General features: G+C 44.7%; 1 protein-coding gene across 1 annotated transcript in view; it reads left to right on the plus strand.

Annotated features, from left to right (window-relative positions):
- Positions 1-4,731: 4,731 nt before the first annotated feature.
- SPON2 (spondin 2) overlaps positions 4,732-14,502 on the plus strand; it is a 12,980-nt gene continuing 3,209 nt past the window's right edge. Inside the window, exons 1-6 of the mRNA XM_036765086.1 lie at positions 4,732-4,832; positions 5,530-5,756; positions 7,077-7,300; positions 9,235-9,426; positions 9,936-10,110; positions 14,345-14,500. Coding sequence (XP_036620981.1) covers positions 5,534-5,756; positions 7,077-7,300; positions 9,235-9,426; positions 9,936-10,110; positions 14,345-14,500 — 970 coding nt within the window. The 5' untranslated portion in view covers positions 4,732-4,832; positions 5,530-5,533. The remainder of the gene's footprint in view (positions 4,833-5,529; positions 5,757-7,076; positions 7,301-9,234; positions 9,427-9,935; positions 10,111-14,344; positions 14,501-14,502) is intronic.

The following is a 14,502-nucleotide window of genomic DNA, read 5'->3' on the forward strand; positions in this document are numbered from 1 at the left end:
AATATATATAGCAACTCATAGTGGGTGGCAAAGAATTAGAAATTATGGGGATGCCCATCAATTGAACTGAACAAGTTGTGGTATATAAATGTAATAGAATACTCTTGTGCTATAAGAAATGATAAGCAGGCAGATTTGAGAACAACCTGGAAGGACTTATATGAACTGATGCAAAGTGAAGTGAACAGAACCAGGAGAACACTGTACACAGTAGCATCATTGTGCAATGATCAACTATGAATGACTTAGGCATTTTCAGCAATACAATGATCCAAGATAATTTCAAAGGACTCATGATGAAAAATGCTATCCAAATACAGGGAAAGAACTGATGGAATCTGAATGCAGATGTAAGCATACTGTTTTCACTTTATTTTTTTCATGTTTTTTTTTCTTTTTGTCTGTTTCTTCTTTCATAACATGACTAATATGGAAATGTTTTACATGAATGCACATATATAACCTATATCAAATTGCTTACCATCTTAGGGAAGGAGGAGGTAATGGAGGGAAAGAGAAAATTTGGAACTCAAAGTTTCAAAAAAAAAGAATGTTAAAATTTATCTTTACATATACATGGAAAAATAAAATACTACTAAAATAGTTGAGAAAACTGGAAAAAAAAAGACTGCATAAAATTAGAATGGCTTCACCAGCAATATGTCATACCAAGGTATTCTAATTTCCTTTGGGGAGGCGTGGAAGCTAGGGTAACTAGACTGGCAGATCAAGACAGTGCCTTAAATATAAGATGCCTGGATTTCAGTAAAGCATTTTACAAAATCTCTTGGGTATCCTTATTAAGGAGATGGAGAGATGTGTCCTAAATGATAAAAACTGTTAGGTGAATTTGTACCTGGTTGAATAACCAAACACCAAAATGATCATTAATGGACCCCTGATGTCTACCTAAAGGGAGATGGCGAATACTATTCCATGGTTATTTGTTATTTGCCCTCTCATGTTCAATGCTTTTGTTGATAGCTTTTGATGAATGAGATGCTTGTCATAAATGGAATGCTTAAAAAATCATGCATAACATGAAACTGCCAAGGATAGTTAATATGTTGGATGAGAGTTGGATTCCAAAATGATCCTACAGGTAGGTCAATAGGCCAAGTCTATGAAATCAAAAAATTTCAGAATAAATGTAAAGTCTTACACGTGGTTCAAAAAGTCAACTGCACAAGTTTACCATTTTTAATGTGTAGGAAAAACAAGACCTTGAGAGTTCTGCAAGCTTAAAGTGATACAAAAGTTCCAGGACAGCACCCCCAAAAGCTAACTCATTAGCAGTTAGGGAAGCTTGGCGGTGCCATGGGTAGAGTGTTGAGCCTAGAGTTAGATCTGAGTTCTCACTTCCTAGCTGTGTGACCTTGGCCAAGTCACTTAACTACTGTTTGCCTTATTTTCCTTCTTTGTAAGGTGGGGATAATAATAGCACCTCCCTCCCAGGGTTGTTGTGAGTATCAAATGAAATAATAATTGTAGTAAAATGCTTAGCACAATGCCTAGCACGTAGTAAGTTCTATGTAAATGTTAGTTATTATATTATTATTAGCAGATCATAGCATCCATAACAAGGGAAATGTAGTCTCTCCTATTCCCTAATTACTCCAACCAGGAGTATTCTACTGACTTCCAGATGCCACATATTAGGAATGCCATTGAGAAGGGAAAGGCATCTCCAGAGAAAGGCAGCCGGAATGGTGAATAGACTATAGACTGTACCAATGGTGTCCAACTTAAATAAAAATAGATCCTTCTTGGCTTCATGTTGACTTAGAAAACCACATATTAATATTATCTATGTTACATTGTGTTTGTATTTATTTTGTCTAACATTTCTCAGTTATATTTTAATCTGGTTGGAAGCCCAAATTTGACAACTCTGGACTATATCATAAAAGGCTTTGTTGAAGGAATTGGGAATCTTTAGCCCAGAGAAGAGTCTGGAGGAAATCATGATAGACCTCATAATTAATGAAACCGTGTCAACCCAGAGGGTGATTAGAACACCTCTAGTGGTCTGTCCTTGATCCTATACTTTTCAACATTTTAATCATGGATGAAGGCAAAGAAGTTGTGAGTATCAAGCATGCTTAGATAACATAAAACTGGGAGAAATTTAATTGTTGGGGTTTTTTTTTACATGGGTTCAAAAAACCAACTTTATGAGTATAGTCTGGGGGAGGATTAGAACAATTCCTATGAAAAAGCACTGGGAGTTTTAATGGACCCCAGCCTTGTGATGAGTAAGCAGTGTGTCATGGCAGCCTGAGAAGGTAATGGGAACCTTGGCAGCATTGAGAACACAGCATCCAGAGCAAAGGTGGTGATCGTTCTGCTGTCCTCTGCCCTGGCCAGACCACATCTGGGGGATTGTATTCTCTTCTGAAGGCCACATTTTAGGGAGACTTTTAATAATCTGGGACACACCCAAAGGAGGATTGATTGAAGAGATTTCAGGGAGATGTTAGAATCATAGGATTACAGATCTATTCTAGAGGGTCTTTAAAAGGCCATCTGGTCCAACCCTCTGCTTTTACAGATAAGGAAACTATAAGTTAGAAAAACCAAGTCATTGGTTAGGTGACTTGCCCAAGGTCACACAGGTAGTAAGTGAAGAGGCAAGATTTAAAGCTAAGATATGAAGTATCACTGAGGGGACACACAAAAAAGGAAGAATAGGGGGAAATTGGTGGTTTGGGATTTTGCCAGGAATATAAGAAAAAATAATTAGAGCTGCGCAAAAATGGAATGGGCTTCTTTTCAAGAATTTTCCATCACCAAAGGTCTTTAAGTGGAGCTTGACAATCTACTGGGTATGTTGTGGGGAGAATTCATGGTTTGGGCAGCACTAGTTGAACTTGATGCCTTCTAAGCTCCCTACCAACATTGTGACTTTAATTCTAAGACATTTCCAAGGGGGTGAGCAGGGTCTTTGGAAATAAGAGGGAGTCTCATCTCCAGATTAGCTTAGAGGTGGTCCTTCCTGAAGTTAAAAGGAAGGTCTCAAAGCCATTCCTTTGGTAGTGTTCCCTTATTTTTCTATGCCCCTTAAAGGGGTAGCCATTCAGGATTTGAACTAACAGGGAACATTTTATAGTGGCACGAACCACCTCTATTTAGGAATGAGTACTCCTCCCCCCACCCCCGAGGGACTCAGCTTTCTCAGAGCTGGTCTTGCAGAAAGATGGAGAAGAGCTAGGGGCCTGTTCATTTTCCCATTGGCTCTCTAAAGTGCTTAGTGCTTTAGCACTGGCTGTGTTTGTGACCCTTTCTGCTTAGCTCATCAAACCCTCCTTTGCCCAGTGCTGTCCCTTCTTGGCACTTTCGTAGCTGTGCTAGAAAAAAGAAACTTCCTTTGGCTGGAAGCAGGACACAGTTATAGTGTCAAAGGTCAGACTAGAGGTTTGGAAGGATAATTCCCAAAGGATGGTGCCCCTGAGCTTGGCAGGGCATGCTCTCCCCACCCTAGCCTCAACACTCAAGGGCATGAAGTAGGCCTTAATAACCTCTCATACACACACACACACACACACACACACACACACACACATACACAGAGAGAGAGAGAGAGAGAGAGAGAGAGAGAGAGTGAGTCCCAAGCAACTTGTTCAAAGAGCTTTTATTCATGATGTTGCTCAAGAAAAAAGGAAGACTGGATGATGTCTTTTCCACTTCTACAACAGGTTAGATGGGTTCTGATATGAACATGGGACTATGGAAGTAGAGCATAGAAATAAAAATACAAGTGGAGTGTGGAAAGGTACTGGGTGGAGGGCGCAGGAGAGAAAACATGAGAGAAGAGGAGAGGTGCTTAATGAATCTTGAGTCAATGCATGAATGAAGCAAGAAAGAGGAAAAAATTAAGAAGGAAGCAAGGAGAGAGAAGAGGAAAGAGACAGAGACAGACAGAGATACAGAGAAAGACAGAAAAACAGAGAGAGAAAGAGGAAGAGGGGGAAAGACATGAAGGGAGGAAAAACAGGAAAAGAGAATAAAGCAAACAAAGAAAAAGAAAGGGGGAGAAGCAGCAAAGCTAGTGCATTATACATAGTAAGTGCTTTTAAAATGCAGAATGAAATCTCTTGTACACAGTAGGTACTTGATGAATGCTCATTACATTGAATGGAAGAGTGGAGAAAGGACAGAAAGAAAAAAGGTAGAAAAAAGTGAAAGAAAAAGAAAAGAGAACAAAAGAAAGGGACAAAGAAAGAGAGAAGATAGCAGGGGAGAAAGGGAGGGGAGGAGTGATCTCAGGGAATGTTTGGAAGAGGCATCATTTTATAGCCATAAACTTTGGAGGGCAGCTGGCCGGCCCTCTAAAGAGCCTCACTCCCCCCAGCCCAGTCGGGGCCAGGAGGCGGCCGGCGTCATCCTCCCCCCAGAACTCGGAACCTCTTAGCAGCAGAGCCGAATTCCCAGCGCTGGCGCCACAAAACTTGAGCTGTGGGTAAGACTCCCCCCCCACCCCACATGCTTTGTCCATTCAGCAAGAGGAGGGGGTGTGTGTGAAAGGAGGGGTGCTGAGGGGGAGGGAGGGAGGTTTTAACCCGCCCTTGGCCCCATCGGCCCCCAGGGGGCCGCGGCCGGAGCCAGAGCGTCAGAGTCCAGCAGCTTTGGAGGGCGTCGAACAGGAAGGTCTAAAGGTGACCCTTCCCCTTTGGCCAGAGGGGGCCCTTGCTCAGGCATAAATAGGCTGCTCGGTCTCCCTTGCTCACAGACGGCCGCCGAGCAGTGCCGTCCGCAGCCAGCCCTCTGCCAGCCAGCACAGGTGGCCACAGCCCCCAGCCTGCCACCTCCGCTCCTGCCCGCAGCTATCCTGAGTGAGTACTGGCCCCCGCCCCCGCCCTATGGACCCCAATCTACAGGTTTTAGTTCCTTAGTCTATTAAAAGACACATTCATCGGTTCTGCAACTCCTTGTGCCAGAGCAGCTCCCTCCAGACCGTGTTGCTAGCGGGTCCTCCAGGTTCGTGCCCGAGAACAGCCCCTAGCCCCTCCTGAAGTACACCTGTAATTCCCTAAGCTAAACCCCTCTGGCAGCAACCAGAAGTTTGAGGACATCAATTTGAAATTCATCACAATGTTGGCACAGAACCATTCTTTAAAAGAATAAATACACCACTGATGTTTCCCACAGAAACATTTGCCGGTCTAATTAATTCCAGATGTGAGTCTAATAGGATTGGAGAAGAAAACCAGGACTAGATTTCTCCAGATGCCTGATCAGAAGGAATAAAGGGAAGGGTATTGGGGTTTTCCATTGGAGGTGCCCATCTGGAGGCTGGAGCCAGCCTGGCGGTGGGTGGGGAAATGGGATACTGTACATGGGGAAGGAAGCCTGGTGATGTGTTCAGCCAGCCCTCCTTCCACACCCAAGTACTTTATACGTGTAGTTCCTTGTAGAGAGGTCACGAGGATAGCAGACAGTGGTCCTTGTCACCAGGCTGTCCCCTTCCTCTTTGTGTCTGTGATGATCTGTCATGCCAATGAGAGTATATCCCCTCTTTTCCACATTCAGGAAAATGGAAAATTTGATGCGTGTCTGCCGCTCCTGTAAAGCTGTGGGGACCCTCCTCCTGACAGCTCTGAGTTGGAGCAGCTGCTTGCCAGTGGGGGAAGAGGCAGTTTGCACAGCCCCGGGTCTGGGGAGGTACACTATCTCCTTCACTGGGAAATGGAGCCAGACAACCTTCCCCAAGCAGTACCCTCTCTTCAGACCCCCGGCACAGTGGTCCTCCTTACTAGGTAAGTAGAGGCAGCCCTGTAGAGCCAAAAGGACTCTGGACTTCGTGTTAGCAGGCAATGGGGAACTGGAAGGATTTGGAGCTGACAGAAGGGGAATTTGATTCTGAGTTCTACCACTTACTAACTGGGGAACCTTGACCAAGTTCTAAGTCCTCTCGGACTCTTACAGCCTCTCTGAGGTTCAGCTTCTTCTTCCATAAAATAAGAGTTTTTCCAAATGGTCTCCAAGGTCCTTCGTTTTCAATTCTAAGAGACCTGGTCTTGTAGTCAGGAAGACTTGGTTGAATTCCATCTCTCATACAAACAGCTACCCCCCAACTCCCTAAGATGATAGTTTGCATATTGGTAGAAAGGGTTTTCTCATATGGAGCTCCCTTCACTTAAGAAATCACAAATCCTCCCCCTCCAAAAAAAATCCCCCCACACCTCAGTGCTTAGCACAGGAACCTGAACATAGTAGGTGTTTAATAAATGCTTCCAAGTTTTCTTTTAAAGACCCTCACATTTATATGGCGGTTTGATTTCCAAAGCCCTTTATACACCTGATCTCATTCGATCCTCGCGCAGAAATTCTGTGAAGCAAAGAGTGTAAGTATAATTATCCCCCAAAAGAACCTGAAGCCCAGAGAGGGAAATTAAATTGTCTAAGTTCACATAGCTAGTCAGTGGCAGAGCCAGAACCCACACCAGGGTCCTTTAACTTCAAATCTAGGAAGGACTCTTTCCACTCTCCAAGCCATGATTTTTACAGCACAGAAACAATGGCTAATTATGCCCCCTAATGATGTTCTACTGGATGACTCCAGAGATCTGGTTCTGTATCAACAGCCCCAGGAGGATGTGTCTGGAGGGAGAGCTGGAGGCCAAGTTTAGCTGTAGGGTCCAGAATTCAAACTTATGTCAGCTTGAAAAATATTTAAGCTCTTCCTTCTTCCTCTCCCCCCAAATGGGGATGCCTAGAGCTGTTGGGTAAACAAGGTCAGGCTGGGGAAGTCTAAGCCAAAAAACCAAATGGGACCATCTTGGAAACCCAAGGATGAGGCCTGGCCAAACCCAAACTTTCAGAGAACACTCAAAGCTTTGTTTACTTTGTATACATTGTCTGATTTGACTCTCACTGGCTCTGTGGAATAGATACTGTATTATCATCCTAAGGCCCAGGGAGGATGTGAACTGCTGGGGATCACCCAGCAAACAGTTAGGGTCGCCGGGTAAGGCACCCAGTTGTCTCCTGACATTAAGACCTGTCCCCTACCTACTACACTGCCTTGCCACTCTAATGCCCGCTGGCTAACATCTGCCCCCTTCCCCCCACCCCAGGTGCAACACACAGCTCTGACTATAGCATGTGGAAGAAGGATGAGTATGTCAGCAATGGGGTTCGGGATTTTGCTGAAAAGGGTGAAGCATGGGAACTGATGAAGGAAATCGAGGCGGCCGGTGAGAAAATTCAGAGTGTGCACAGTGTTTTCTCAGCATCAGCAATTCCCAGTGGCATAGGACAGACCTCCACTCAGTTAGAGGCTCATTCAAGGCATTCACTAGTAAGTGAATTTTCAACGTCTTTCAGAAACATCTTTGTCCTCATTTGTTTTCCAATAAAGGGCAGGTATCATAGAAACAGTGTCCTGCCACAGAAAGGGCACTGTCAGGCAATGGGGTATAAAGAAGGGAATTGGAGTCTCAAGGCCTGGGTTCTGATTCCAGCTCTGAAACTCACTGATCTATATGAGCAATGGAGCCTCCTTTGGCTTTCTTATCTGTAAAAGGGAGATAACAGTAGCATGGAATCATTAAATTGGAGCTGGAAGAGACCTTAGAGACCATCAGGGTTCAGATGCAGTGGTGGCACAGAAAAGTTAAGTGACTTGCCCAGGGTCATGCAGCTAGTGTCTGAGACAGGGTGTGGACCCAGGTCCCATACACAGTGCTCTATTCACCGTACTACCTATAGAATAAGACAAGCACAATAGAAAAGGGATTTATTATGATGATGATGACGATGATGATGATGGTTACTATGCTAACTATTAACGCTGATTGGAAAGGGCCAACTAGGACACGCATTAAGCATTTGTGCCAGTATAGAAGGAGCATTACCTGGGCATGTGAGTGAGCCATTCGAGGAGAAGGAAAGGATATTACCACAGGTGGTAGACTGGTAGGCAGGCTATGTCATGGTGCCTTTGGGCTGATTTGGTTGTTTGCAATGTAAGGTTGAGACCCAGGCAGCCTCAGGGACTGGGGAAGGGAGGATCTGCATTGCTTAGGTCTCCAGCAAGTGCTCCTTGATGCGATCCTGTCTCTTTCTGTCTCCTCCAGGATGCTGACTGGCAGGGAGGCCTCCAAAGGTGCAGTTCTTTATGTGTGTAGCTTCTAGGGATCTTGGGAGCTGTAACTTGGCACCTCCCTAAGTCCTAGGGGATGTTTCCCAGTGCAGTGAGTGTGCATGCACAGGCATGCTCCAGGTAGAATTCTTCCCTGCCTCATGTCTCCTTGGGCTCGCCTGGGTCTCTGTTGTAGGTGTAGAATTCCCTGGACAAGGCAAGTTCCAACCAGCATAGGTTACTGAGGTAGGCGAGTCCGCGCTAGTCAGAGGCTGCCCCCTGTTGGACAACAATCAATCAATCACCAAATTGTTAGTATTTGCCAGGCTGTGTAGACACAAATACAAAGAATGAAATAATCGCCACTCACAAGAATCTTATATTCTAACAGAAGAGACAACAAGAACATATATAAATATATGCATCGTAAGAGTAATATAGGGAATAAATGCAAATGTGTGCAAAAAAAAGGTAAATGCAAAGATACCTGGGAGTGAAGGTTCTGCAGTGGGGAGGGTCTGGAAACACTTTATGCAAAAGATGATGCTTGAGTTGCGTCTTAAAGGAAGAGTGGGACTCTTCAAGGCAGAAGGGAAGATGGAGGGCATTCTGGGCATGAGGACCAGCCAGGGCAAAGGTGTAGAGACAGGAGATGAGTCTGTGTGTGAGGGAAAGAGAGAAGTCCAATTTTGACTGGCTTACAGAGTGCAGGAGGGAGAGTAATTTTCAACAAAGCTGGAAAGATAGGGTTGCAGCCTGGTTGTAGAGGGCTTTAAAAACTAATAGAGGAATTCCTATTTTATCTTTGAGGCAATAGGAAGCCACTGGAGGTAGCTGAGGAGGGGAATTGCGTGTGAGATCAAAATGACTTCAGCAGCAGAGTGGAGGATGAGCTGGACTGGTGACGGAGACTCTTCCGCATCATCTGTAGCTATTTTAGGCATCATTGACACAAATCTGCCAGAGCTTCTCCTCCATTCCCTGGTGAAAGTGCCAGTTTTGTCCTCTACAGAAGTCTTTGGTAGTTGCTGTGTTTGTGGGGTCACCCTGCAGGTGCTGAGCACAGCCCACCCTGCTCTCCAGCCCGGGTTCCTGGGATAGTCACAGACTCCCCAACAGGGGACTAATTCTAGCTGCCTTTCCCTTGCCAGGTGTCATTCCTAGTACGAATTGTCCCCAGCCCTGACTGGTTTGTGGGAGTAGATAGTATCAATCTCTGCGAAGGAAACCGATGGAAGGAACAAGTCACCTTGGACCTTTTCCCCTACGATGCTGGGACAGACAGTGGTTTCACATTTTCCTCCCCCAACTTTGCTACCATCCCCCAGGACACGGTGACAGAGGTAAGGAGCACTGGAATCAGGGAGGTCATTAGGGAGGAACCTTAACTCTCATCCAGCCTATACCCTGTGGGCTGTGATCATCCTGGAGAACTGGCTTTCTGTCAAAGCACCTGAGGGAGAACAGATACAGGATGGGTTCCTGGACTTCTCTCAAGCACACAGACACTATCTTGGGTTACCTCACTGCATTATCTGAAAACTGTCTAGACCCACTGCCTAGATAAAGCTTTGATAAACCCTGCTAGATAAGAACTGACAGGCTGAGCAAATTGCCTAGTTAACTTGGCCTAGGCTTAGACTGCTGCAGGGAATCTGCTTATTTAGGCTATATCCCTGAATCCAGTGGAGAATTTAAGCTGGGAGGAGAAATGTGGTCTTTGGCCTATGGTGTTGGCTGGCTAGGCTAGCCTGCTGCTGGAGTTCCCCAGCTATCTGACAATGGTTTCAGAGACCTTTCTGGAGACTAAGCAGTCTTAACTGAGCAAATGTTTGCTTTGCTTAAATTCCAGATAACATCATCATCTCCCAGCCACCCTGCAAACTCCTTCTATTACCCCAAGCTGAAATCTCTGCCTCCCATTGCCCGAGTGACCATGGTGAGAATCAAAAAGAGGCAAAGGGTCTTCGTCCCCACTCCCCCTGTCGTGGTCCGCATGGGGAACGAGATCGAGGATTCCCTTTCAGGTAAATCCATGGGCTTCTCCACTTAGGCATGTGCTCTCTGGGATGGTGGGGTAACCCCAAAGCAGAGGAAAGCCAGTGACCCAATTGGAAATGAATTTAGTCTCAGCAGCTGTATGGAATAGTGCCACAGAGGAGGAGTAGCTTCCTTCCCCCTGGCTCCCGCCAGAGGCTTTGGGGAAGGATGAGATAATGTAGGGGAAAGTGGTTGGAAAGGCAGATACAAATGGGAAGAATTTGGTGGGTTTGACTTTATCTCCTTTGAGAGATAGAGGATAGAGGGCTAGTCTTGGAGCCTGGAAGACCTGGGTTCAAATCCTACCCTTGGTACACATTAGCTGTGTGAATCTGGGCAAGTTGTTTAACATCTCAGGTTTTCCCCTTCCCCTCTAAGAGAGGGGTTCTTAGCCCTGGGCTCTATGAGTTTGAATTAAATTTTTTTTTAATAGCTGGATTTCAATCTAATTGGTTTTCTTTGTAATCCTATGTGCTTTATTTTATGCATTTAAAGACATTATTCTGAGAAGGGCTCTACGGGCTTCCCCAGACTCTCTAAGGGGTCCATGACACAAAAGAGGTTGAGCACAATTCTTTAAATTATAGATGAACTGCCAATCTGCATTAATGGAGTGAGTGTTCACACCAGGATGTCCCTACATCAATGAAATCATAGGTACCTGGTAAAAGAATTGATTTTAAGTAGAATAAGTCTTCTTGTGAACTAGAAGGGGCCTTAAGGACTAACTAGTCCAGAGGAGGAAATAAATGATCAGAGATGGGAAGGGCCTTGTGATGACATAGAGCATAATTATTCCATAACATTTACCACTTAAAGACTTTCATCCTGTAATTATAGCTTTAAAAGTAAATAAATAAAATAGCTACATAAAGAAGTTCAATGAATTTCCCCCCTTCCACTAAAAACAATCCAATGCTTAGCCCAAGGCACTGCACACAGTTGGATCTTAAACATTTGATTAATTGAATTGAAAAATCACACACAATGTGATTTATGTTTTAGGAATACAGATTCATACTGATTCATGTTGTGTCAGGGGAGGACAATTAACTAACTTATTTGTTAGGGTTCTACCTCTCCTTTCATTATAAAAATTAATCAGAATGAATTGGGCAGTCTTTTTCTACCCATTAAGGCCCTTTGTTCATAAAGATATTGCATCCAATTCTTTCTATCCTTTGTGCCATCTGGTCTGGAGGAAAGAGGACTTAAGTGAGTGGGATAGGGGTGAGAGGGGCTGTTGCCTGCCCAATAATATCTGAAGGGCTGACCTGGGACACTTGCCTTGCTTAGCTCCAGAGCACAGAAACATAGAGGAGAGAACATCAGACTTGGAGACAAAAGACCTGGGTTAGAATCTGGGCAAATCCTTCATCTTTTGGGGATTCAGTTTTCTCCCCTGTAAAATGAGAAGATTGGTCCCTTCAGCTCTAATTCCTGTAAGGGTGGAAGCCACAGAGAGGCAAGTTTGGACATAATGTAAGGACCAATATTTGTTTTTGTTGTTCGCCCTTCGTTTTTGAAGACCAGGGGTATCCTTGAAAAGAAGAAGGTAAGTTCTCTAGCTCTCAGTCCCTGGAGAGCTTCAAGCAATGGCTGAGTGATCACTTGCTGAGGATGGTATGGAAGGGCTATACCCAAGCAGAGGGGTCTGAACCTGTCGGTCCGTTCAGTTCAATGAGCCTGTGAGTCTGTCTTATTAGAGACCTACTCAACCCTTCTCCCCATTCCCCTCCAAAAAACCAAACCTAGCTCTTCAGGTCCTTCAAATAAGCTGTACATTATCAACACTTCATGTGTTACTCTGATGTTAGTCTTTCCATCCTGTTGAAAGACATAATATAAAGGGGAGACAGAGACATGGTGAGAATCATATGATTTGGGACCATTGGTTTGGGACAAACAGATCTTTATCTTAATGAATAAGGAACTTCTGTAGACCTCAAATTAATATGGATTTGAAACTGTTTCCAGAAGTAAGATGAAAGGCCTTGGTATCGAATCTCTGGGCCATGGCAATCAATTAGGCTTTTCCCTCCTTTCCTAAGCCCTCTCTGGGGGTTATTGAGGGAGACAGAGAAGGGACAAGATCTGAGCCCTAACCCTCATAGGCAGAAGACTTGTGTCCCCTTCCCATGAGGGGGCATATTTCATAGGGCAAGTAGGGATTGACTTGACCTCTGAGGTCCCATCCAACTGCAAAATCCTAGGATTCTAAGTTTCCAGGATTTCCATTCAAGAGAAGCTGTTAGACAGCTACTTGTATTTTGCTTTTCACTGGGAAATTGAAGTACATAGGAGGACAATAGTTTGCTTTAAGTTGGGCAGCTGAGCCAAATGGACCCCCCTTTCCCCTCTTTTCCCCCAGTTACTACCTAGTGTCTATCCAAGCTTCCTACCTTGGCTTGGAGAAGAATTAAGTTGCTAAGTGGTTCAGCCATAAGCCCAATGGATTTATTTTTATTTTTTTTAATTTGGGAAAATGAGCAAGACATAGTGAAATGAAAGAATGCAAAGACAGGCTGCTGCAGCCTACAGTGCCCACAGTGCCCACCACAGTGGGGCTGAGACCCTCCACCCAAGCTGTGGGAGGGGCCTGCCTGCTCATGATGATCTCGGGATCTGGCTGCTCCCTTTGGAATCCATTAGGGATGAAAATCAAATGTTGCAGTTTTGTCAAAACTGTTGTCAGAGTGTTTGTCATTTTTTGAGCATTTTCTCACAATAGGAGAGCTTGGCACTTTCTGGCGGAGTAAACAGAGCGCACACGGCGGCGGTGGCGGGGGCCAGGAGCCTTCAGGCTGCCACAGAACGACAGCTCATTTTCAAAAGCAGAAAACAGAAGCTTTTATTTACCAGGCAACATATGGCCTTTATTATAGGAATGTAAAAATCAAATCCTTTGAATTTGATGTCCCTAGGCAGATCGAGTAGCTATGGGAGATGTAGTATCCAAAATGTATTGGTTTGAGGTTAGAAAAATTACACCATTGCAAAGCTGAAAGGACCTTAGAACATTGAATATAAAATGTCAATCAGTCATCTACTGAGAGCTGGCAGTGACCTGGGAGGTGCTATCTAGTCCAGTGCCCTCGTTTTTCAGATGAGAAGCCTGAGGCAGAAAAGTGCAGTAACACAGGAAGTCATAATTTATAATTTGTAATAATTTAGAGAGCACTTTAAGCTTTGCTTCACAACAACCCTGGGAGGGAAGTGCTGTTATTATTGCCATTTAACAGATGGGGAAACTGGAGGCAGGTTGCGGTTAAGTGAAGCTCGTCAAGGGTCACACAGCTGGTAAGTGCCTGAATCACAAACTGACTCTCATGTTCTCTCCAGTCTGGCCACACATCTGTATCCACTCTACCACCTAGCTACAGCAGCTTGGATTCAAACCCAGTCCTTGGCTTAAGAGTTAGTGTTCTTTCCACTGGATAGCCCTGATCTTGGAATATAGAATGTTAGAGCTGGAATGGACCATAGAACATGGAATGCTCGAGCTAGAAGGGATCTCAGAAAATAGAATGTTAAAGCTGGAATGGACCATAGAACATGGAATGCTCGAGCTAGAAGGGATCTCAGAAAATAGAGGTTAGAGCTGGAATGGACCATAGAACATGGAATACTCGAGCTAGAAGGGATCTCAGAAAATAGAATGTTAGAGCTGGAATGGACCATAGAACATGGAATGCTCGAGCTGGAAGGGAATCTCTAGAAAATAGAATGTTGGAGCTGGAAAGGGGCCTTAGAAAGGAATGCCCAAGCTGGTAGGGGGCAAGCCTATCAAACATGGGGATCTGGAGCTATGGGACACAGAATGTCAACCTCAAAAGAACGTTAGGATATGGACGTGGGATTTTAGAGTTAGAACAACTATCAGAGACAATCAATCCAATCCCCTTTCAAAGAGGGAGGAACAGAGACTTGCTCAAGGTGCTACAGTAAGTAGCAAATACTGAGATTTGAACCCAGGTCCTCTGATTCAAGCCTAAGACTTCCCATTATGCTGTGCTCCATTTCTTAATATCAGAGCTATGAGTAAACCAACAAAAACAAGTTACTAGTCTTGGTTTTTTTTTTTTAAGTGACAGCTGTTCACTGGTTTGACATGGGTGGGGGGGTGGGAAGGAGGCAAATATGTCTGATTTTTCTGAAACACATCTGTTAATATGTGATTTAACTCTGGCAGAATCTCGTCTGTGCTTTGTCCATTTCCAGAAACACCTCTGGACTGTGAAGTCTCCCTGTGGTCTTCCTGGGGTCTATGCACAGGGCCGTGTGGAAAGACAGGAGCCAAGAGCCGCACCCGCTATGTCCATCTGCAGCCAGCCAACAATGGGACCCCCTGCCCAGAACTGGAAGAAGAGACTGCGTGT

Source organism: Trichosurus vulpecula, chromosome 6 (assembly GCF_011100635.1).
Source record: "Trichosurus vulpecula isolate mTriVul1 chromosome 6, mTriVul1.pri, whole genome shotgun sequence".
NCBI classification, from domain to species: domain Eukaryota; kingdom Metazoa; phylum Chordata; class Mammalia; order Diprotodontia; family Phalangeridae; genus Trichosurus; species Trichosurus vulpecula.